The sequence below is a fragment of the Mustela erminea genome, chromosome 1 (assembly GCF_009829155.1).
Source record: "Mustela erminea isolate mMusErm1 chromosome 1, mMusErm1.Pri, whole genome shotgun sequence".
In the NCBI taxonomy this organism is placed as follows: domain Eukaryota; kingdom Metazoa; phylum Chordata; class Mammalia; order Carnivora; family Mustelidae; genus Mustela; species Mustela erminea.
The window spans coordinates 98,535,324-98,558,407 of NC_045614.1; the positions used below are offsets into that span (position 1 = coordinate 98,535,324).

Below are 23,084 nucleotides of genomic sequence, written 5' to 3' on the forward strand. Positions count from 1 at the left end.
CATTGGGCTCTCTGCTCAGCAGGGAGCCTGCTTCCTCCTCTCTCTCTCTGCCTGCCTCTCTGCCTACTTGTGATCTCTCTCTGTCAAATAAATAAATAAAATCTTAAAAAAAAAGTTTAATTATGATGTATCTTGTCATGGATCCTTTAGGTTTATCCTGTTTGGGTTCATTTAGCTTTTAGGTTCATTCAATCTCTAAGTTGGTGTCTTTCATCAAATACAGGAAGTTCCCAGCCATTATTTCTTCAAATACTCATTCATCCCTACTTTTCTCCTCTACTTTCTGGGACTCCAATGATATTAGATATTCTGTTGTAGTTTTACAGGTCCCTGAGACTCTGTTCATTTTTTCCAGTTTCTTTTGTTGTTCAAATTGAGTGAATTCTGTTGTTCTGTCCTCATGTTCACTGATTGTAGCCTCCCATTTCCACTCTTCTGTTGAGCTCATCTTGTGAGTTTTTAATTTCTGAGCTTTGTATTTTTCAGTTTTGTAATTCCCTTTTCTTTTTTGCACAATTATTATTTCTTTTTTGAGATTTTCTATTTCTTAAGAGAATTGTAATTGATTGTTGTAGCATTTTTATAATATCTGCCTTCAAATTCTTATCAGATGATTCCAACATCTGATTCAAATCAGGTTGGCATCAGGTGATTTCATTTTTCATTCAAGTTGTGATTTTCTTGGTTCTTGGTTTGTATCTTGGTCATTTTGTCTATTATGTTAGGATACTCTGGGTCCTATTTTAATATTTTATTTTATTTATTTTTTATTTTATTTTATTTATTTTATGTTGAACCTATTAGGTTCAACATACAAGTTGTCACCTACTTTTGCAGGCCATGATTCCAATGGCAGTTTAATGATTCAGAACATTTGTGATGTTATGTTGGTCTATTTGAGGTACATGGTGCTGCTAAGGATCACTCTGGTCTCTGTCAGTGCTGCCTGAGGTGACAGACAGAATTTCCCCTGGCTAGGTTGCTAGATATCTCTTGGTGAGGAGTATGTAGAAATCTTTCTCTTGGTGTTCCCCTGCTACCCTAGTTAATCTGGGCCAGGGAGGAGAGTATCAGTTTCATGGAAACAAAGTGGCTTCCAGGCTCAAGCTGTTAGCTGTGTCAGGTCCTTTTTCCTGGTTTTGTAGTCAGCACTACTATCTCTGGGCAGTGGAAGAAACTCTCTGGTCCATGGGAACAAAGAGCTTTCTCAGCTGGGTTACTCACTTTATCTGAGCCTCTTACTGGTTCTTCCTACTCACCATAGTACTTCTCCATGGAAGAGTCTCTGGCCTAACAGGGAAGGAGCGTACTTCCCCTGGTCACTTATTTTTGGCAGGGTTCCTAGATGGTCCCCATTGCCCGAGGTTGTCAGAGCGACTCCCACTAAATCCAGGGGGGAGGAATGAGCTATTACCTTCTTTTGTTAGGTGGGAAGTTGGGAAATGCCAGCTCTGGGTGTCTCTCTTTTTTGGTTGGGGGATTCAAGATACCCTGCCTCTGTGTTATGCCTCACACCCTGAGTTCCCAAACCACCTTGCTGCTTTCTTAGCATCCTTTAGAGTTCTCCTTTGCCTATTTCTCATGCCATTTCCAGGGTTTATGCTTAGTGGGAAGGAGCAAGGAAAAAGTCTATACCATCTTGTCCAGACCAGAAGACCCTCGCCTACTGAATTTTATGTCTTCTTTATCTGTTAAAATTTTTTATTTTTGTTTCTGTTTTGCTATTTTAGACCCAGTTACATTATAGACATCAAAAATCTGAAAGTAATCTTTGCCTCATGCACGCATTTAATCTATTTTCTCTGGATATAATTAATGAGGCTGGGGGGAAAAAACGAATGTGTCAACACAATAGAATCTAAATTGAGAATAAGGCCATATACATAAAGATACTGTTGAGGAGCATGCGCGCGCGCGCACACACACACACACACACACACACACACACCCCTCCTTTCACACCATCTCCTTCCAATCTTCTCAAGGAGCATCTCTACATAAAGCACAGATGGATTCATGAAACCAGCGAAGGGATTGGGGAAAATGGGAGGGAGTAGTAGAGCTTACTATAGAGAGGGCATAGTCCTCTCCTCCTGGGGTTCTCTCAGTGGCCAGACCTACCTCGATGCTTCTGCTTGGAAAATCTCAACTCTACAAGGCTGAGCGGTGCCAGGAGAAAGGTGACTCCAAACTATCCAAGTCCAAGGTAACTCCAAACTATCCAAGAAGAGCCAAGCTGGCTCTTCTCTGAGCTTTAGTAGGGAAGAAAACTCAGTTCAGTCAAGTGTACCAAAGTAAGTATTAATTTGGGACAGAATCCTTAGGTCAGTATATTTTCTTTCTAATTTACTTGTATATTATGTTGTTCCCAAGAAGAATGTATAGTGATTTTAGTGGATACATAATATGTAAGGATATATAAATTAGATGTAGGCCAAAAAAAAAAAAAAAAAAAAGGAGGAGGGGGAGGAGAAAATAAGGGATAGAGATAAGTTTGGTGTATAACTGCTTCTTAATGATCTTCCACACTTGCCTAAATAACCCATGAGAGTATTTCCTGTTCCATCTCTGACTTGACCCTCAGGAACACTCAGGACTGGGCATGGGGTGTAGAAAGGTGGACTCCTAAAATGGAGGTATGTTATAGAGATACAGACAAGTTTCTGTGGAAATTTCCATATTCAATAAATTTCCTGTACCTGAAACACGTTTGATTTCCTCTTAAAGATTCCTGAGTTCTCACTTTGAGAATGGCCATAGTTCTGAGCTCTGTAACCTAGTTGAAGCCTTGGGCTACTAATTTCCTGAAAGATCACAAACCAATTAGAGTCCATTACAAGTTAGATACTCTAAATGTGCAGAGTGTGAGCCAAGGCTAACACTACAGTCATTAATTCCTCAAACTCTGGTTTTTAATATTTTTCTATTTTGTTCTCAGAATCTGCAAGATAGAGACTTGCAGTGTCCCTCCCAAGTCAGCTGGAAATCTGGGTGATGTTGATGACATGTGAGAGCTGAGGAGTAGCCAAAGATGTAGCGCTGTGCCAGGTGACTAAATGACCACACTCCTTCCACTATGGGAGCTGTCTCTCTCCTGGGGAATAGAACACAAAAGAATCCAGTCAGCTGGGGAATCTATTGTCTGTGCATACAACATACAAGGTTCACTTGATCCTGGTGCAAATCCTAGGTGAGTTGTGGGATAACATAACTGAACCTAAAAAATACTTCTTGACTCCTCATGAAGCCAGTCTCTTCCCCAGGCTTAGGTTTCTTTTCTTTCATAACTTCCTGGAGCGTTCCTCAAATACCTTTAATGTTTAAAAATTTCTTACAGTCTCATTCACTTTGCCTCCTGATGACTTTAACACCTTCAGATCTCCCTTAGACTGAAAAAAGGACCCTGTCCATTCGTCAGCCCATCTCCCTACCATTTGTTCATGAAGACATGGCCCAGTTCTTCTTTTCCTATTCATATTCTCTTGAACCATTCCTTTTTGGCCCTTTTCTAAAAAGTTGAGCTTTATACCTTAGTATTTCTCTCAAGTTATTTTTTAAATATCATTATCTCTTTCTGACCAAACTCAGTGACTTTTCTTCAGCTTGATCCTTTGGCTTTTTCAACTTTTCTATCAGGGCAAGGACAATGTCTATGTTTCTATGTTTCTCATATTTCTCTAACTATGTATTATTGGGGATCATTCCTAAGTTTTGAATATCTATAGCTATAGTCCATGAATGTGACCTTTCTTATCCTATTTGAAATGGCAAAACAAGGTATCTGTCCCAAAACCTATCGTTAAATGCATTGTATATGTATATACATTCATGTTACTATAAAAAAAATTGTTTCCATTTTATCAGGAAAATGAGTTTTAGGGAGCGTGGCTTCTAATCAAAATGCAATGGGATGAATATTCTCTGATACAAAGAAAAGCAATGAAATGGGACAAAAGAAACTTGGGCAGGGCTTGCTGAAGAGAAACCTAGACATGATCAAGGAATAGACATTGTATTAAAAGGAGAGGATTAAGTATACTGAGTAAAAATTTTTTTTATTAAATCAAGTCAAGAAAAATGAAAAAAAAAAGAATCTTGGATTCTCTTTTGAAAGTTTGAGTTTAACTTGGAGAAGAAGGAATGCAGGAGTTTTCTTTTGTATTAGAAGAGGAGAGTATAGGGCAACTTTGTAACAAACCAGAAATGCCTTGGGAAGCCCTTTCTTATAGGGCAAGATTAGAAAGAAAGATAATCCATTTGAAGGAGGCCAGGAACACAGGAGCAACCCAGTCTGAAACCACAGGAGTTTAAAACTTGACATTACAGTTTCCTGTATTTCTGAGGATGTAGCCTTTGATGAAGTGAAAAAAACACCAGACCTGAGGTCAGATATCTACTGGAATCCTGATTCTGTAGTCAAATGGGAGATTCCTCGACATAACTCCCATTTTCTCATGTGCACTGTGCAGAGAATAGTTCTCTTACCTTTTTGGATGGAAGCCCTTGTTCCTCAGTATCTACTTGCTAAACAGTATCCTTCAGAGAGAAGGTTCCATGTAAGCCAAGAGGTTTTTTGATTAATGCATACTGCTCTGGATATTTAATAAAGTATTTTTAATAAGCATTTTGTTAAAAGTTATGGTGAAGCTGTAACTGCTGAAAAATTGATTTTAAAAAATAGTGATACATTTATTAACTCAGGGAGCAACCGCAAGCTTCGTTATACATAATCAAAGATTGCCATCTAGTGGCCCAATTGTATTATAAGTTCTGAAGTTAGCAGCAAGCTCCTGAAGGCTTCATTGGTTAGAAAAGTGTATGGGGGGAGGGGGAGGGAGAAAAGTGTATGGGAAGCATCCAGCCCCACCAAGAAGAGCAGCAAAGAGTAAGACTTTGGCCTTGGAGGCTTTTGCTTCACTGAAGGCATTCAAAATTCAGACTATAAACAAAACACTGTGCTCTTCAAACCAACCAATCTTCTAAAGCCAGCCATAGCCCTGGGCCTGTACTCATTCAGAATATGAGTAAACAGTTCAATGTGATAAAGTGATAACTCTTTGGGAGACAAGCTCAGAGAAATCCAAAACAATGAAGGCCTTCAAAATGATCCTGAGCAAAATCTTTGCATCTTGTGAGCAACTTTACAATAGAAAATTTGGTTTGCTTGTGGTAGAATTAGTGGTGTGTACATCTTAATGATAAAGGAAGCTGTGAGACTTTTAGAAAATGAAGAAGAAATAAAGTTACCAGGAAGAAATATAACAGGAAAACACCACTGCCCGAAATGTTCTTGTTTCTTTCAAATGAGGTTGCATAAAGTTACTGAAAAGGTACAGGCTTGAGAGTCAGCAGGCCACCCATGTTCACATTCTGGCTTCACTGCCTATTTGCTGTGTGACGTCGAGCATGATATCCAATGTCACTGAGCCTCACGCATTGTTGCAAAGATTAAATAAATAATTTTGGAAAAGGCTTACCCCAATATCTGGAACATAGCAAGTGTTCCTTTCACCCTACTCTCACTTATAAGAAACCACATAATTTCACTTAAAGTGAAGCAAGTTAAGAAAAATTTCAAAGATAGGGTTTGGATTTGGGGCCAAAAACTGCCTTTCAAATTACATTTTTTTCTGTTAAAATGAAGATAAGAAACAGTCTAGTCACTCTCTGACTAAAGTAGCAGCAGCGGTTGTCCTGGCTTTAACTGGTTCTAGGCATTCTTCCAGGATGTAATTTTCTTATTGATAACATGGAAGAAAGAACTGTATCCACTATAAAAATGAAGACAAGAGTATAAACCTCACAGGATGCTGTGAGGGTTAAATGGAATATGGCATCAATGGCCATAGTTAGGTACCACTTAGTAAGGATACTACTAAATTTCATTGTTACTGGCCTTTGCCTCTTTCCTGGGACATGTATGAGAACTGTCATTATTTTAGAACTACCTACAGAACTTTGCTACCTTCCTCATGAATTACTCTTTCACCATGGCTCTTATCTAGAAAGGCTAGCACTATAGCTCCCATAAGGTGCCTGTTTCTTTGCACACTCCATGCCTGGGATTGGTTTAAATCTTGCATTTCCAGACATCCTTGGAAGTGTGTAGGAGACTAAAATTCTTCCTATAATATTCTCTACTCTGAGAACTTCCTTCAGAACCTACTACATATCCTTTTATCTCAAAGGAAGCAAAGTAGAAAAGGATTTTGGTCAGATAGAGAAATAGGTTTTCATTTAAGTTGACTCTGAAGGCAGTTCATGAATATTTTTGAGCCATGGAAGCATAATTTTGCAAAGTGACATAAGGGAACACGTCGTTTTAGTATATCAATTATAAAATAAATGTTTTAGGTCACATCTTTCAAAAAAAATGAAGGCCTAAAATGCTTATGATCCCTCTTTGCACCCCTTTTAGCTTAGTAAGCTATGACTGGCACTCACTGGCACATTGCCTATTCCAGAACCCTAAAGTTTTGACTCGTATTTGGGATATAAGTTGTTTTTTATTTGCTTGTTTGTTTGTTTAATCAGTTTAAGGATGCTTGCCAGGGGGTCTCACAGGACCTCATCCTCGAATACAAGGCCTTGCACACTGACTTGCTATCCCCAGAAGTGGCACAAACGTCCTCTGTCAGGCTGCATGGTCTAATTTGGGGTATGGAAATAGGGTTGCTAAGTAAAGACAGGCAGCTATGACAGGAAGTAAAGTCTTAGCCACGAAACCTGCATTTAAGTCTTAGCTCCACTACTGAGGGGCGCTGAATTATTCTGGGCCTTGTTTCTTCATCTGTGAAATGGGGGAACCCTGCCTCACGAGACTGTGAGGAGGGCTGGTCTGAGGATGAGAAGGCCCTTTTTAAGCATCAAGCGTGGAGCCCTCCTCTGCCCTCTGGATGGCACAGGTCCCTTCTAGCTCTGATAAGAGGTCTCACCATGCCTACAGGGCAAGCTCAAGGACGAGGTACCCTCATCAGGGGCAGGCGGGGTGGCCTGTGTCAGCTGTGGCCAAGCCCCGCTCTGCCCACACCCCACCCGCAGCAAGATGCCCCAGGCTCACCGAGCGCCTCTCCACACTCCCTTTTTTCCTGCCATTCTTGCCTGGCATAACATCCAGTGAGCGGTAGCTGGGTGGCTTCTCCTCAGGCCAGTTAGAGGAGTGTGAGCTGTGGTGGTGGTGGGTTCCCCGGCTCTGGGGGTGCCTCTCCTGCTCATCCTCCTCAGAGCTCCAGGAACTGAGGCCAGAAGGCAAGGTAGGGGAGTAGCTACGGTGTCTGCGTCTCCGGTGCCTCTGTACATTCTCCCGGGGTCTGGGCCTGCGGGGTCCGTCTGGGTACCGGCTCCGGAGAGGTGGGTGGTCAGGCCGCCAATGGGCTTCCCTTGATGAGGGGTCGTCGCTGAGGCTGTCCCTGTCTGACCAGGGCAAAGGGGACCCGTGCACCCCAGAGCGGTGGTGTCTTCCCCTCCGAAGTCGGTTCAGCTCCCGTGCCTCCAATGCCCAGCGCTTAGGCTCCTGGTCCTGAAGCTCCTGGTGGAAATCAGAATAGTGGGGCTGCCTTCTCCCCTCCTTTGGATCCCAGGGTCCAGGGGGAATTGGGGTAAGCCATTGCTGGTGGGAGGAGTTGCTGGTCCTCCTTGAGGACGGCAGGTCTCTGATCAGTGGGGGCAGGTGGATGATTCTGCGCTCCACAACCTCAGAGCCCAGAGAGGACAGCATGCTGCAGGCTTGGCCAGATATGGCTTTGAGGTCATGGGGCAGAGGATGGGCTGGGTTGAGGTTCCGCAGCTCTTTCTCCAAATACTCTAAGACACCATTTGCAATGGGAGTGTGAGCGGTGGTCTGGGTCATTGGCATCGGTGGGAGGCTGGATCGCAGGGACAAATCTGAATAGAAACAAGGATAAGAACATGCAGAACTGCTGGCCCAAAACATACTCCTCAGAACCAGGGCACCAGAATGCCCCATTAATCAGCTTGCATCTATCCCGATCCCATCCTCAATCCCAGACACCCGCCATATTGGTCATGAGGGTCCCAATGTAGACCCAGTGCCTACCCTTGCCCTCTGCCCCCTTCCATCCCAAATCTCGGGCAAGGTTTACCTCGCTGCAGCAGCGGGTTCATTGGATAAGATGAAACCTGGGAGCTCCTGTCCGCCCCCCAGTATGGGGGTTTTTCCATCATCTGAGGGCCTAGGGCCTGAGCCTGCTTCAGGTAGCGGTGGCGGGCCAGGGCTGCAGGGGAAAAAGGAGAAATGCAGACCCTCAGCCAGGACAAGTCCCACACCTCCCACTTCACTTCTTTCTACCCAGCAGCCTTGCTAAGAGGCCAGTTTCTAACCTATCTTGTATAGGAGTCAGAGTTAAAGGAGCAGTAACCCATTGGTTATCTGGCAAGGGGCTGGAAATGTACTCCAGGAAAGTATATATATAATATCTGACTCCCCAGTCTTGAAAACATTGCATCATCCTGCCATTCCCAGGTTCCCCTAAGATGTAGGGAGATACATGGATATGAGCAATATGTGAAATCCCAGGTCCTGGACCAACAAGGCCTTCAGCCACAACCAAATACAGAAGATGCAGACACAAAGGACTTCGAGGGGGCTGTGAGGCCGGGGCTGCCAGGGAACCTCAGGTCTGCCTGCTCAAGGTGGAAAAAGGAAAACAAAAAACCAAAAAAGGATGTAGGTGTTGAGATCAATGGGCAGAATTACTGGTAGAGGGAAGGACTCTGAAGAACCTTCTAGCTGGTGTTCTAGACCTTGCAGGGAAGAACTAGTAGGAGGAGGCAAGAGATGCAAAAAGCTGAAGTAGATCCCAGTGGATCCTTTCTACTCTTCTCCTTATCTCAGAAAGTGTTGGGTTTTCCCTAAGTGGGAGATACCTCTAAGGGATGCAGTGAAGGTAAAGAAGGGAACACTTCAGGGCAAAAAAAATCATATATAAAAGCAGTACAAGGAACCCACAGACATGTCACTCCAGTACCCCAGGTGCAGCTAGTGTGAAGCCCACAGTTCCCTCCCCTCCACCCCGTGAGTGCAAATTAAAAACAAAAGCATTTAGTTGGTTTTGTTCATGAATTTCTGTTCTGAGGTAACTGTCTCCCAAGGTCTCTGTCTATCCATGCATGCAGGAAATGTACTTGTGTGTTTCAGGGCAGGAAGTGCCTGCCTCGGGCCCCCGGCTTGACACTTTCACCTCTTCTTGTGTTCCTCAAGCTTCATGGCCACCTCTAAAGCAGTAGGGCTCTGCCTGGGGCTTCCTCTTGGCACAGTAAGAGGGGCAGAAGACAGGCATTCTGGCCCCTGCTGCACAGGGTCCGGGATTTTCTGAGGCCAACAGCTGAGTGGCCATCTGGACCCGGTGGCTCCAGTGTGAAACACACTTCCAGCACAAAACGTGGTTGCTGCTGAGCCCTCAAAAATGTCCAGAGCTGCAGCCGGGACAGTACATCACAGCCTTGGCTGGAGAAAAGCAGATGCAGACTTGGAGCAGCTCCCCCAGCGGCCACACCTTCAGGTGGCAGCACTCCAGACATTCCACGTGCACAGCACTTTCCTCTCCCTCTTGCTAACCAGTGCCTCCCCCAGCTCCCTTCCTGGGCCACCCTCTGCACACATAATGCCTGGCTTACTACACATGTGCCAGTCATTTTACATAAGCTAAATAATCCTCAGAGCAATGTCTTATGTGGGAATTAGATGAAGAAGCTGGATGCATAGAGGTTGACTTCCCAGTTCAAAGTCCCATAGTTGGGCCTCTCCGATGCCCAAGCCTGTCCTCTTTCTGCCAAATCACTGAGTCCCCACTCCCCTTTATTTCTGCGGTGAAACAAAACACAATTTCCACAGTGGCACCTCCTTGCTTTATTTCTCTCCAAATCAGCTGCACACTTCAAAACCCACTCCAGACTAGTTTCTGCCTCTAAGGCCTGGGGCATCTGACTCTGTTGGGAACAACCCTACCTACTCCCTACCTCTCTAACTGAATCCTGGCCACCTCCTTCTCCTACTCCCCCAATTCCACAGTTCACAAAGAGAAAGTTGGGCTTATACGTTGTTCCCTAAATGACGCTTTTTAACTAACAGGATCCTCTGCACAGACAGACAGCTCCATAAAGACCCTTACAGATCCTCCATAAGCTTTCCTGTAAAATTTTCCATACTCCAAAGATTAACCCACCTGCTCTCTTCTTAGCTGCCACACCCTTTTTCCCAGGGCCCCACCTTTCCCTGTTGTAATAGAACTTTTGAGTGGAAAACATAGTCTCTGAGTTTCTCCCTGGCCCTCTTGTCCCATGGGGATGTCAGGATTTTCTGCTGTTCACCTAATGGGGAATCAGGCAATAAAAGAAGAGACATGGAGAAAGTAGCTAAGCCTCAAAAGAATCCTAATTCGTTATCTATGAACCTCAGTGGAGTAAAGTCTGCCTTGATCATGCTAAGGCATTAGTTAAAAATACAGATTCTTAGATCCCACTCCCAGATACCCTCCTTCAGTCTAGTGCAAAGCAAGTGCAAGTTGTTAAAAAGCTCCTTAATGCTACTGCAGGAAGCCCAACTGCAGTTGAGTATTGAGAGTTCTTAACATCCTTTTGAGAACTGTGGTCCTCAGGGTTAAGTTTCCTTAAATACAAGCTTTGAGGGTCAGATGGACTTTAGCATGAATCCCAGCATGTACCAGCTGTGTGGTTTTGAGTAAATTTCCATAGTCTCTGGTCCCAGGCTCCTCCTCTGTGAGCTAAGGATGGAAACACCTATTTCATAAAGTTGCAGATGTTAAATGAAGCAAAACACGTGACGTGCCTAACAGATGACAGACAACCAAGAGACAGTGGCTCTCACTGTCATAATAAATTGTTACAAAAGGTCCCTTATTTTGCCTTAGACCCCACAGGAAATAAAAGTACACATTTGGAGGCCAGACCACGAAAGGCCTATTTATCTTCATTTCTGAGGAAAACCCAGGGCATATTCTTTCAAGACGTCTCTTTTGTGAGAGAAATGGCACAGCACATCCCCCTCCTCCAGAGACCAGCACCTCTCCTTCCCTGCAGCTAGCATCACCCATGGTTTCTGAAGCTTTCCTTCTGGACTTCCTAGCCCTTCCCGGGTCCTCTTCACTCTTACAGAACTCACTCTTTACCCTCTTTCAACCCATGATCACACAGTCCTTTCACTTTTTCCCATACTACCAGCCCCCTCTAACTTGACTGGCTAGTCATTTCAGCGACACCATTTGAGCTTCCTAGAATCCCATGTGCTTGAACTCTTACCATTTCAGCTTTCACTTCCGGCCCCGTGCTGCCAGTGCTGACAGCACAGCCAGGCAACTGACCTCCCTCAAACAGCACTCCCCAACATGGCTTCCTTTGACTGATCTATCAAGTCCACTTCCCTCCGTGAGAGCAGTTTTTTTTTTTTTTTTTAAGATTTTATTTATTTATTTGACAGAGAAAGATCACAAGTAGGCAGAGAGGCAGGCAGAGAGAGAGGGAGGGAAGCAGGCTCCCCGCTGAGCAGAGAGCCCAATGTGGGGCTCGATCCCAGGACCCCGAGATCATGATCCGAGCCGAAGGCAGCGACTTAACCCACTGAGCCACCCAGGTGCCCCCGTCAGAGCAGTTTAACCATTCCCCTCTTCTCATGTCTTCCCCTCCCCATGAACTCTCAGTTGATGACATCATCTTATTTGAGAAAGAGGAACCAGCCCTGGGCATGGAATTGAGAGTCCAGGATCTGCCACCAACAAGCTGTGTGTGATTGTGCTGAAGTCTCTCTAGGCCTTACTTCCCTCAGTTGTGAGGGGGATGGGAAGGTGGGTGGCACAGATCAGAGATTCCCAGAGTGCCCTGTGGCCTACCACAGGGTACGTCTAGAGGTTCTGTGGGAAGGATGGCCAGCAACTGATCTAGGATTCAGTTTCAATAACTTTTATCTTTAAGATCTACTGTGGGTCATTTACCAGCACTAAGTGAATTACCAAGGGTTACTAAAATTTGTTGTCATTCTCATTTTTCTCCTCGCTGGTCCTCTATTAACTCACTGGAAAGTGGGACCAAGTTAGGGAGGTGGACTGTGGTCAGAGAAGGTTAAGAAGCACCAGTGCCATTCTCAAGCTCCCTTCTGCCTGTAGAATTCTGAGTTGCTGAAATCGAGACAGGCTGGTATGAGATCCCTCAGCTTCCCTTATACTTGCACCATCCCTCACATTTTAATGACTCTCTCTCTCTCTCTCTCTCTCCAGAGGTCAGACTGCCCTACCTTTCCTTTCTAAATGTAGTCCTTTCTCCAGATGCCTGATGTCACTCCCACCTGTTCCACCTGCTCAGTGACTGTCTCACTTCATAAAGCTTCAGTTTAGTCATTTCCTACTGGCCTTGGTTCTCTGCCTACAAATATGCTTGGGGTTATCTTATTCTAACCAACAATCATACACACCTCTTTCCTCATCTAAGACCTCTCCTTAACAACTTCTGCCTCCTCCATGTACTCTCCTCTTGTCATCAAAATTCTCAGAACAGTCTGCCGTAATGACTCACTCTGAAAGAGACCTCATTTGCTCAGGTCCAGGGATCTTTACTTGTGGCCTGCATTTCTTTGTTATCAGTTCTTCTAAATGAACTCTAAAAACTTAGAAGAAACCACTCTCCCACCAGAACCTGTTTATCAGCTTACTGAAACAGTGGATACATTTATCATTTGTGTTGGCCTTGTCCCCAGTCCTGCCTGTTTTTAGTGCCCCACAGACCTAGGGATTCTAAGAAGACATCTTGGGAGTGATTTTCTCATCTCTTTTTGTGTATTACTACTCCAGTGACAGTGACTTCTCCATGGCATCTCTCCCACAGGCTCCTGAAAGGTAAGGAGTTCCACAGCCCAATATTGAGTTCTCTGCTATTTCCCTCTCATTAAGGAAGCCATTGGTATCACTGCCAAGCCAACTGTGGTCTCCATGTATAGGCTGTGGCAGCCTCTACTGTGTGAGATTCAGGCACTCATAAGTCAGGTGAACCTGGATTCAACACCATACTGCCACTGCTACCATTTAGCTGTGACCACTCTGACCTTCAGTCCCCTCATCTGTTCAGTAGAGATGATATAGCCTTCTAGGGTTGCGAGGATTCATCTAGGGAAATATATGCGAAGGGCCAATACATGGCAGACATCCAATAAGTTAGTTCTCTTTTCCTGTAAGACAGCCTGGAACACAGGCCTAAAAACCAGACGCAGGCTACTGACCTTCTTGACATTGTGGATTAAGTTTTGTTTCTTTCTTAAGAAGCAATTCCTTATCTTTTCTTTTAAAAAATTCCTGTTCAAATGAACCAGACTGATAAGAGAGATAAAAGTGATTATCTCTGAGTGCTCAGATTAGTCTTTACATTTTCCTGAAATTCTCAAGTTTTCTACAATGTAATACTTATATTAGGAAAAAAGGTTTTAAGGACACAAAACTCCCTCCATTTAAAGCAGTTGATCCCATGCCATCTATTTACTAAGAAAAGAATTTTATAGAATAATTTTTTACAAAAGAGATTGGCATTCCACAGCCACATTTTTTAGGACATGACATAATTCGGTTCTAAAATGTCAAATTTCAGTCAACCAAAAGAAAGAGCACATTGGGCGCCTGGGTGGCTCAGTGGGTTAAGCTGCTGCCTTCGGCTCGGGTCATGATCTCGGGGGCCTGGGATCGAGTCCCGCATCGGGCTCTCCACTCAGCGGGGAGCCTGCTTCCCTCTCACTCTCTGCCTACTTGTGATCTTTCTCTGTCAAATAAATAAATAAAATCTTTAAAAAAAAAAAAAAGAAAGAGCACATTAAAAGCAAGATCTTCTGCTCTGTCTCTCCTTCCTCTAAACCTCCTTCCTTCATCTAAAAACAGGTTCTCAAAGTGTGGCCCACAGATCAGCAGCATCACATCACTTGAGAACTTTTTGAGAATACAAATTCTCAGGCCTATCCAAAACCAGTTAAATGAAAAACTCTGGAGGTAGAGCCAGGAACAAAGTTTTACCAAGCCCTAGGTGATTCTTAAGTTTAAGAACCACTGCTTTAGTACTTCTCTCCTCTATCTGTTCTCTTCAAGCCATCTCTAAGGGGTGGCCTCCTCTCTCCCTACGACATTCAAACCACCCACTCCAGCCACTCCCTTTCAAAGCAAGGTGAGTACTAGGAGCAAATACTGAAGCACAGGTTTATCAGGGCCACTGAGGAAATGCCATCAGTAGGCAGAACAACTGGAAGGAGACCTTAGACAGGCTAGGATGCAGACAGGCAGAAATCTTCCCCCTTGGGTCTATAACTTCCTGGAGCATCATTTTCTGGGCTGAGGTCAAAGACCTCTGCACCTGTGATGGGAGAAGGGCATGGAGGAGAACCTGGAAGGACCCAAGGTGTTGGCCTGGTGTGTGAGGCTGATGTATTTGAGAAAGCAGTCTGCAGCATCACCCCTCCCATGGCTCGTCCATCCCCTCTCACCTTCCTCGGGGCAGCAGCAGCGGGCAGGGCAGCAGGGGCAGCGGATGTAGCAGCAGCAATACTGAGGACAGCACTGGCACCAGCACACCCCGACTAGCAGGAGCAGAAGGAGGGCTCCCAGAATGATGAAGATCACTGTCAGCCAGTCTGCAGGGGAGACACCAACAGCAAGCTAAGTAAACATGCCGGTGAGAGCTTCCAGGTCTAATGTTCTAGAGGTCTAATAAATACAGCTCTCGACCTACGGATTACATTCAATCAAATACTGGCCAAAAAAAAAAAAAAAAGGTTTAGCTGCTGTAAGGGAACTTTGGAGGCTGGCAATCCAACAATAACCTGGGCTTGCTTGCTTCTGTTCTTTTTTCTGCATGTGAAAGTGTCACAGTGATGGGGTGGCTAAGAGAAAGCTCCAGCAGCACTTACGCAGGACAATGAGCTTCACCTCCTTATCTGGATCTCCTGATGTGTCCCCGGGAGCCTCAATGGCGCAATAATACACTCCATGGTCCCACCACATCACTTCATTAATCACCAGATCTGCTCCTACAGGAAGGGAGGGAGAAAGTGCCAGGGGTTAAAGGAGAGGGCCTGGGTTTCTGAACTATAGCTTTTAAAGACCCAACACCGTCCTTCCACACTCTAAGAGGGCCCCTCATAGTGCAGGGGTAGGCCTCAAGTCCTTTTATTGAGACCCTCCTCTTTCTCCACACAGTACAATGATGGTACAACTGACAATTCAGTGAGCCCTACCAGGTACTATGAATGGATTTTGGACATCACCTCATTTCATTTCCACCACAGCTCTCTGAGTGAGTGAGGTACACATTATAACTTTCTCTCACAGTCATGTAACCTTTGTTCATGGATGTGGCTATCCAGGATAAAGTTACTATTTTCTACCTTCTCTTAAAGGTGGACATGGACACGCAACTCCATTGTGGTGGACAGAATGCAAGCAGAAGTGTCACATGATGGCTTCCAGGAACTCTCCTAAAACAGTTTGGGAACATTTTCTTCTTTCTCTTCTTTTCTTTTACTCTGTTATCTGGAAAGCAAATGTGATGGCTGCAATTTTGGACCATGAGGAAGAAAAAGACTTTCTTGGGGAGCTGGAGCTTGGGCCTATCCCTGAGGTCTTAATGGAACAGAGCCACCACACTAATTTTGGACTATCTACTTCCAAATTTATACATGAGAAGAAATAAACTTCTCTACTGTTTAAGTCACTAATACTTTGGGCTTTGGCTTACTCACAATCAAACTCGATACCATCCTGACACAGTAAGAATGCTTATTAGCTTCATTTCAGATGAGGAAACCAAGACTTCAGGAGGCTAAGAAACTGGCCTAAGAACAGAGAATTAATGAGTTAGCAGAGGTAGGTTCCAATCCATATCTCTGCTGCAACCCTGGTGCTCTTAACTACGAAGTTCTAATGTCCTTTCCAAAGTGTGTGGAGAACTCCACAGCCTGGGTCCCTCACCGGCTGTGAACAGATCCCTCTGGATCTTGGAGGGACAGGTTATGAGATGAAGTTGAATAAGGAAGGATAAAATGCCAATATTTTAAGGGTATGTGACTCAATGTTCAACAAAGGAATTTCAGTTTTCATGAGCACCATGCGTTGGGCTACCTCATTAAGATAGACGAATGGTATGTTCAAGTTTAGTAAACGCTACAAATCGTCACTGAAGACCTTGTGTGGGTCCAGCTCTATGACAGATCTGCAGAGGAACAAGACTCATTTCCATCCTAAAAGAGCTTAAAGTCCAGTCATGCATCAGGGCAGCCTCCATGGTAAAGTGCCAGGGGACATCTTCGAATTCCTTTTTAAAAACCCTTAGCATTATAGACTTGCTCCTGCTTACTTGGCAGTCCCATCTGTAATTCTTCATTAACTGTTCATCAAAAAATATTGATTGAGGAAATGAAACAAAAATGCAAGGTCATGCACCACTGGAGCTAACTTCAACTTCTGTTTCCTCCTCTTTCTACGTCAATATCTACGATTTTTTTTCCTACCCATGATTTTCCAGACAAACTGCCTTTCCCAGAAATAAGCTTAATCCAGACTTGGAAGAATGGTAAAAATGCTTCAGAGGAAATTCCCTCTCAGTGTTACTCTGCATTAAAAATCTGCTCCAATTTTTATTAGAGACATAAATATTTTTCTAGGGATGTCACAATAATGGAGACATTCAGATATGTTAATATTTTAAATAATCCAAGAACTGACTTGACATGGTCATCTCAAATGATGTACACACAGGCATAAAGTGTCAGAAAACAAGGGCTCCAGGAAATCATGACAACTATGGAGGCAGAAATAAAAACCAAGGGGAAATACTGCTTTCCCACTGGTATAAGGGAGAAGCAGAGTTTGAGATAGTGGATAGTATTACTCAAAATTAGAAAAAAAATTAGTGGGGACTGTCACCTGTGGGGACTTTCATCCTTCAAAAACTATAAAGGAGACTTGCCAATTAAAGAGACTTTAAGTTTTGGAGTCAGATGAGGGCTAATTCTGCAGGCTCTGGGAAAAAGAGAACCATCCTGAATCTTTAAGAAAGAACCTAGAGACCAGAAAAGGACAGATGTACCTAAGGCCAAGAGTTTAAGGGCTGGCTTGGGGAAATCAGGGATTGCAAGTAAAAGAATCAGACTTAAATATTACAGCCAAAGTATTATACACAATTTTGGAAGAAAATGTTAAATTGGCTTCCTTTAAATGATCTTCATTTAAATGGTCATAGAGCATTCACTGATTTCTTCACATTATTGTTACAGGTACCCTGAGTGACTAGCCTCATGTATTCTCCCTTCTTTTTTCCCTTTTAACCAGCAAATATTTATTTTACACTGCCTGTGAAGCTCATTGAAACAGGCTCTGAATTCTGCCAATAACCCAATTTGGCAATCCTAGATTTCAAGACAGGAATGTGGGGCACCAGCCCACCCATCCAAAAGTATTCTCCGTGATCATAACTAAAGTTCACTGAACAGTTAATATTTGCTAAGTGTTTTATGCATATCATCTCACTTAATCCTCACAACTCTCCTGGAGAAGGATAGTACTACAGCATGTCCCATTTTGTAGAAGCTGAGGTTAAAAAAAATTGAAGGGACTTGCCCAAGTTCACATACCCTGTTAGTGCAGAATGGGGACCCACACCCAGTCTGACTACAGACTGAGGGCTCTAACTACCAGTCCCTGTACTAAGCACAAAGAATAAATATGCTTTACACATGGCTCTTAGATATCACATTTGATATTTACTTCAGTGTACAGAGACAGAGACCAGTATGTCCATCTTTCAGTTGAGGTAACAGGGGCCAGAGAAAATGATGCCCTGAGAGCAGTTTATGGGAGGGAGCAAACAAGCCTGAGCCACACCTCAGCCATGAAAAAGCAAAAGAAACCACCCACTCCCAGACTCTTAGCCAAAGCTGTAGGATATATCATCCAGAGACCAATTTTTCAGGGGAGTGACTTCAGATGGTGGTAACAGCCTTCTATATATCTGGCACTTCCCTCAAACAAACAAACAAAGAAACAAAGCAAACAAAAGGAAGAAAGAAAGAAAGAAAGAAAGAAAGAAAGAAAGAAAGAAAGAAAGAAAGAAAGAAAGAAAGAAAGAAAAGAGGGAAATCCCCACAATGACTCAGCCACCCAGGCCCAGTATCTGCACCTCCAGGCAGCCCTAGATGCTACCGCCTCCCCTGCACTCACGGTTCTGAATGGTGATCTTGCGCTGCCGGTAATCCACCCCCAGCACGGGCTCATTCTGCCCCCGCCGCTGAGCCACGATGCGCACCTCACGCTGGCTGTCATTGCAGTCATTGGATGGGTCCTGGCCCAGGGATAAAGCTGCCTGGTATGCTGAGGAAAGAGGACAGTCAAGTCACACAGCACTGGGGAATTCCCAGGAGGAAAGGAGCCCTTACTGTTCCCTAGAGCAATGAAGCTTCTCATTTTTATCCTGAGCTCATTTGTCTACTCCTGCTAAACATGAAGATTCTGGTACTGAAGGTCCGGAGTGGAGATCTGAGAGTCTGCATTTCTTATGAACTCTCAGGTGATAAAATGAACCTTTGAGAAGCAAGATCCAGACCCCCTAAAAGGCCATCATTTCCAAATCCTGGCTCCATGCCCCTGTCTCCTATTCCATCTACCTTTGCTTCATTTTTGGTCACCCCAGATTCTGCTTCAGTGGGGTTCCTCTACCTGCCCTTTTAATACATTTGCTGGTGGCAAATGCCTGCTGTCCTGGTCTCTCCTCCCTTCCGACTTTATTTGAAGAGTAACCCCCTAGAAATTACGCCTTGATTCAGAGATGTATGTTTTGGGGACAACTGCCAGATTCTGTGGGTGACTTGTGGGTGACTCGCAGAACATTGAGGTATCAAGATTCATACTTTAAGACATTAGTCAGGGCTAAAAGAGGAAAAGCTGATGGCTCTCCCCTTTTTTCTCACTTCAGGAAGCTCACTTCCTTCCTACAAAGACAGTGTCTACTTGTACTCTCAAAATTTCTACAAGGTTAAATGTCCAGGGCTGATGGTCATGATCTGGGTTCCTTTGTTCCTTGAGAGAGGCAGAGGTAGATAGCTAGAAAGAGCTTTGGTCCCAGGGAGGAGAGCTGACATGAGTGGGGTGGCTACTACTGAGAGGTAGGATTGGCTAAGTGTGGTGGGAGGGGTGGGGGAGGGTAGTGCTGAGAATGTGTTCCCTAGAGGCAGTATGCTCTCACTCACTAGGGGAGTTTCCTCGGCCACTAGGAAGGCTGGCCACAAAAGTGAGTGTGGCAGTGGGAGGGAGGTTCACAGAGGGCCACTCCTTAGGGTCCCAGGGGATGTAGGAGGCTTCTTGTCCACATTCTCAGGTGGTAAGGGGAATGGAGGCAGACTGTGTACTCATCTCAGTGTGCTGGCAAGCAACCAGGAACAAAACAAGATGTAGGACTGGCACAGCCTTTTAAAAACTTAATGTCTGAGTTGCCCATATCTTTTTAGAACAAGGTAGGGCATAAATCTTAAAATAAAATAGTATGTGACCTCAAATAAGTTACTTCACCTGTCTGGGCTGTTTATTTATCTATAAAAGGAGGGGACTGCATTAAGTGGCCTTTGTGGCTCCCTCTCACAAGGATTTGCCATCCTAAATAATTCCTATGCCCTAATGGCCATGCTTCACAGAGGCACATGGGTAGAAGGGTGAGGGACTCACATGCAGAGTAGTAGTCAAAGATGGGGTCCTTGCAGAAGGACTTGAAGCGCCACGTGACCACGACATCCTGGAGCTGGGCAGAGGTAGTGTAGTCACACTTGAGGACGATGGAGGCAAACAGGGTGACATAGCGCTCTGTGTGCTGGACCGTCACCAGCAAGGACAGGCACCCTGCAGCCAAGAGCAGGAGACAATGCTGAAGGCACTCTATGTCTCTGGGAGGTGACCTACTTCTGTTCATGGGGTATTAAAAGCAATGCAAATAAGCAAACACACTGGCTGCCTAGCTGGGAGATGGCAGACAGAGTGGGAGGGAGGCAGAGACCACGCAGACACCTGGGGTAGATGGGGAAGATGAAGAGTGGGCATGAATGACAACGGATCTCTGATCCATTGATAGTGTCAACACATCCAACAAGAAAGAAACTACATTAAAGGAAGGTCACATAGTACTAGGGTGAGCTCACCAGTACATGTACGTATTTGTTCATGTTACTTTCTTTTAAAATGTTTCCCCACTTTCCCAGGGAAGTTCAACAATCCTCCAAAGCCTGTCAGGTATCTGCCTTCAGCGTTTCCTGCTGCCTCATCTCCCTTCCAAGCCCACTTTACACTCACGGTGTCAGCCACGCTGAACTGGCTTCATTCCTCGCCATGCCAGGATCACAGTCTTCCCCAAGTCTTCCCACATGTGGACTTCTTGGCTGGAGCACATTCCCAGAGCACCAGCCACCGCTCCCTTCCCTTCAGGAGGCTAATTCCTATGTATTCCTCAGGTCTTCAGCAGCACCCTCACCTCCTCCAGAAACCTTCCCTAGCTGCAAATCTGGGAGAAGGGTCTCCTGTGCTTTCCCAAGGTGCCTCCTCCCCTCCAGGCAGCACATTGCACATGCCTTGGTGATGGCCAGTTAACTGCAGGCTCTGAGAAGGCCGGCTGGTTCTGCCTCTGACATGCTGTTACAGCACAACCTCACACTGTACCTGTCACCTCCGTGGCACCCAACAAACATTTGTTGAATAAATAACGGAACGAATGACAAGAATACATTAACGGTAGACACTGGCAGTACAGGTGATCAACATGAACATAAAATAAATACAAATGATCAGACTGGGACAAATTTTACTAAGAAAGACTTGAAGTAATTAAGATTTTTTCTTTTCTCTTTTTTAAGACTCCCTCTCCCCAGCCTCCAAGGCTACAAACACACAGCTCCAGGTCTGCCTTGATGAGGAACCTGGAGGCACAGAAAGTCAGGTGGGACTTTGGCACTGTCGCAGGTCCACATAGAACACCTTAGAACGTTCCTATGTCAAGATGGTCTCTAGGCCAAGTTAGTGGGGATCTCCTCATGGGAGACTTAGTGCAGAATAACAGTACTCAAACTTGAGCATGCGCCACCAAGAGGACTTGTAACGGCCCAGATCACTTTCAGGAGGAGTTTCTGATTCAGGAGCAGTTGGGTAGGGCCCCAGAACTTATAATTCTAACAAGTTTCCAGGAGATGCTGATATTAACTGCTCTGGGTACCAAGCTTTGGGAACCACTAGTGTGGACTAAATTAAAAACAAACAGGATTTGGACTCCGATACAATTGGATTCAAATAAAACTTCACTATTTATTTGGACATGGTATAAGCTATTTACTCTGAGTTTGTTTTTTCCCCCCAGCTATGACTGCAGATTATAATAGTACTAACCTCATTAGGTCTGTGAAAGAATGCGATGAGATAATTCACTTCTGGCAGTTGGCATGGTGCCTGGCCCATACAATGCTGTATTAGTGTTAGCGTCTGAGTCTGAGTCTCTTTCCCTCCTTTCTCTTATTATGAAGGCCAAACAGAAAAGGGCTCAAGTGGGGGTTCTCTCCAAGGGAGCCCTCAGGTGGAAAAGCCTCATGTTGACTGAGCTATTCTGACAAACACAAAAATTTATTCCCTATCTTCACCCCTTAAAAAGCAGCTGGATGGGCCTGGCTCAAAGGCCAGAGCCACACGGCTCTGGATCCTGCCTCACCTTTGGGACACAGCCCTCGTAAGATAGTAAGCTGTGGCTTAGGATGCGCATGTGTACCCACTTTTCTCACATCCACAGAGAAAGAACAGGACAGGTCCTCACCCCCAGGAATGACGCAAACTGTCTCCGGGGCTGGGCTGAAATGAGGAAGTCCTGTAACAGGCATGCTGGAGAGAGGGTCTGCAGAAATACAGGGGAGACCTGTGGCTGGGGAAGATTTCACAGAAGAAAGAAATATAAGCTGGGTCCTGCCACTCAGGTAGGATTAAGATTACACATGAAAAATGGGAAGAAGGCAGAGAAACTTATGGTTTCAAGACAGAAGAAAAGAGAGAGCAGAAGCCCTTATCAGGAAGGAGCAATAACTTGGGGAGCCTGGAGGGAACCAACCCTTGGCTTTATGGGAAACAGAGAGATAAATAAGGCAGGGCTGGTGGTAGTGGCTGGGAGTGGGGAGTCTAAATCTCACTGAAGCATCTATTTCTAGTTAGTGGGTAATCACTGAAGACTTCTCTGTAGAGTAATAGGGCAAAGGTGGTTTTTAAGGAAAAATGTTGACTTCCTCATCCAGTTATAAAGATCATCATTTTGAAAATGAGCCTTCAGTAGTTTGGGGGGAAAACAGCTGCTGTCTCTACCAGCTGTAAGATTCCTGGAAATTAGTCCAATCAGAATGGAAGAGCCAGTGACTAGCATCTCAAGCCTAACGTGGGTTGTTTTGTAATCTGCCTTATTATTTTTGCTTCTCCACTCTCACCATCCGCCTTGGTTTTTTCCCAGAACTGGCCTGAAATAGACCTTGGAGTTTTCACCCAACACAGCTTTAACCGATAGGTCACTATAGGTAAGCTTTTGAAAATGACGAAGACGGCATTGCTGACACTAGTTTATTTTGCTTGGTAAATAAGAAGATTAGAATAGAGATAAAAACACTAAACAAAATCCTATGTTCACACCGTACTTTCAAATACTGTCTTTTACACACTAAATCTGACCCCCGGAAGGAGACAATCAGGGCCATTTCACACACCACAAATCTAAGACTGGAAAAGATGAGTGGCTTGTCTGTGGTCACTCATTTTCTAAGGAGGTCAGAGTCAAGATTCCACCCCTGGAATGGGTGGTCTCTCCACTCAGCCTGGTTATTCTCTAAATAAAGGAAAATGTTCGGTACTCATCAGCCTGCAAATAACAGGAATGATGGGCCAGGCGACAATTGGCAGCAGTCACTTTGATACTGCGACTAACAACCGACATGTTCTTTATCTTGCTGAATGGTAATTCAACAGAAATAGCAATGTATTCAAAGGGCGCTTGTGAACAGTGTGTGTGTAGAGGCGGAACATGTGGAGGGA

At 44.6% G+C, this 23,084-nt stretch overlaps 1 protein-coding gene across 4 annotated transcripts in view; it reads right to left on the minus strand.

The window, feature by feature from the left end:
• Nucleotides 1-595: 595 nt before the first annotated feature.
• ILDR1 (immunoglobulin like domain containing receptor 1) overlaps nt 596-23,084 on the minus strand; it is a 31,890-nt gene continuing 9,401 nt past the window's right edge. The window contains exons 2-8 of one of the 4 annotated variants that reach the window (XM_032334870.1): nt 19,713-19,883; nt 18,216-18,365; nt 14,909-15,028; nt 14,486-14,632; nt 8,103-8,234; nt 7,061-7,884; nt 596-3,094 (exon numbers count right to left, since the gene is read on the minus strand). In XM_032334870.1, the coding sequence (XP_032190761.1) occupies nt 3,053-3,094; nt 7,061-7,884; nt 8,103-8,234; nt 14,486-14,632; nt 14,909-15,028; nt 18,216-18,365; nt 19,713-19,883 (1,586 nt within the window). In that variant the 3' untranslated portion in view covers nt 596-3,052. The other 3 variants (XM_032334887.1, XM_032334864.1, XM_032334880.1) reach the window with 3 other exon arrangements.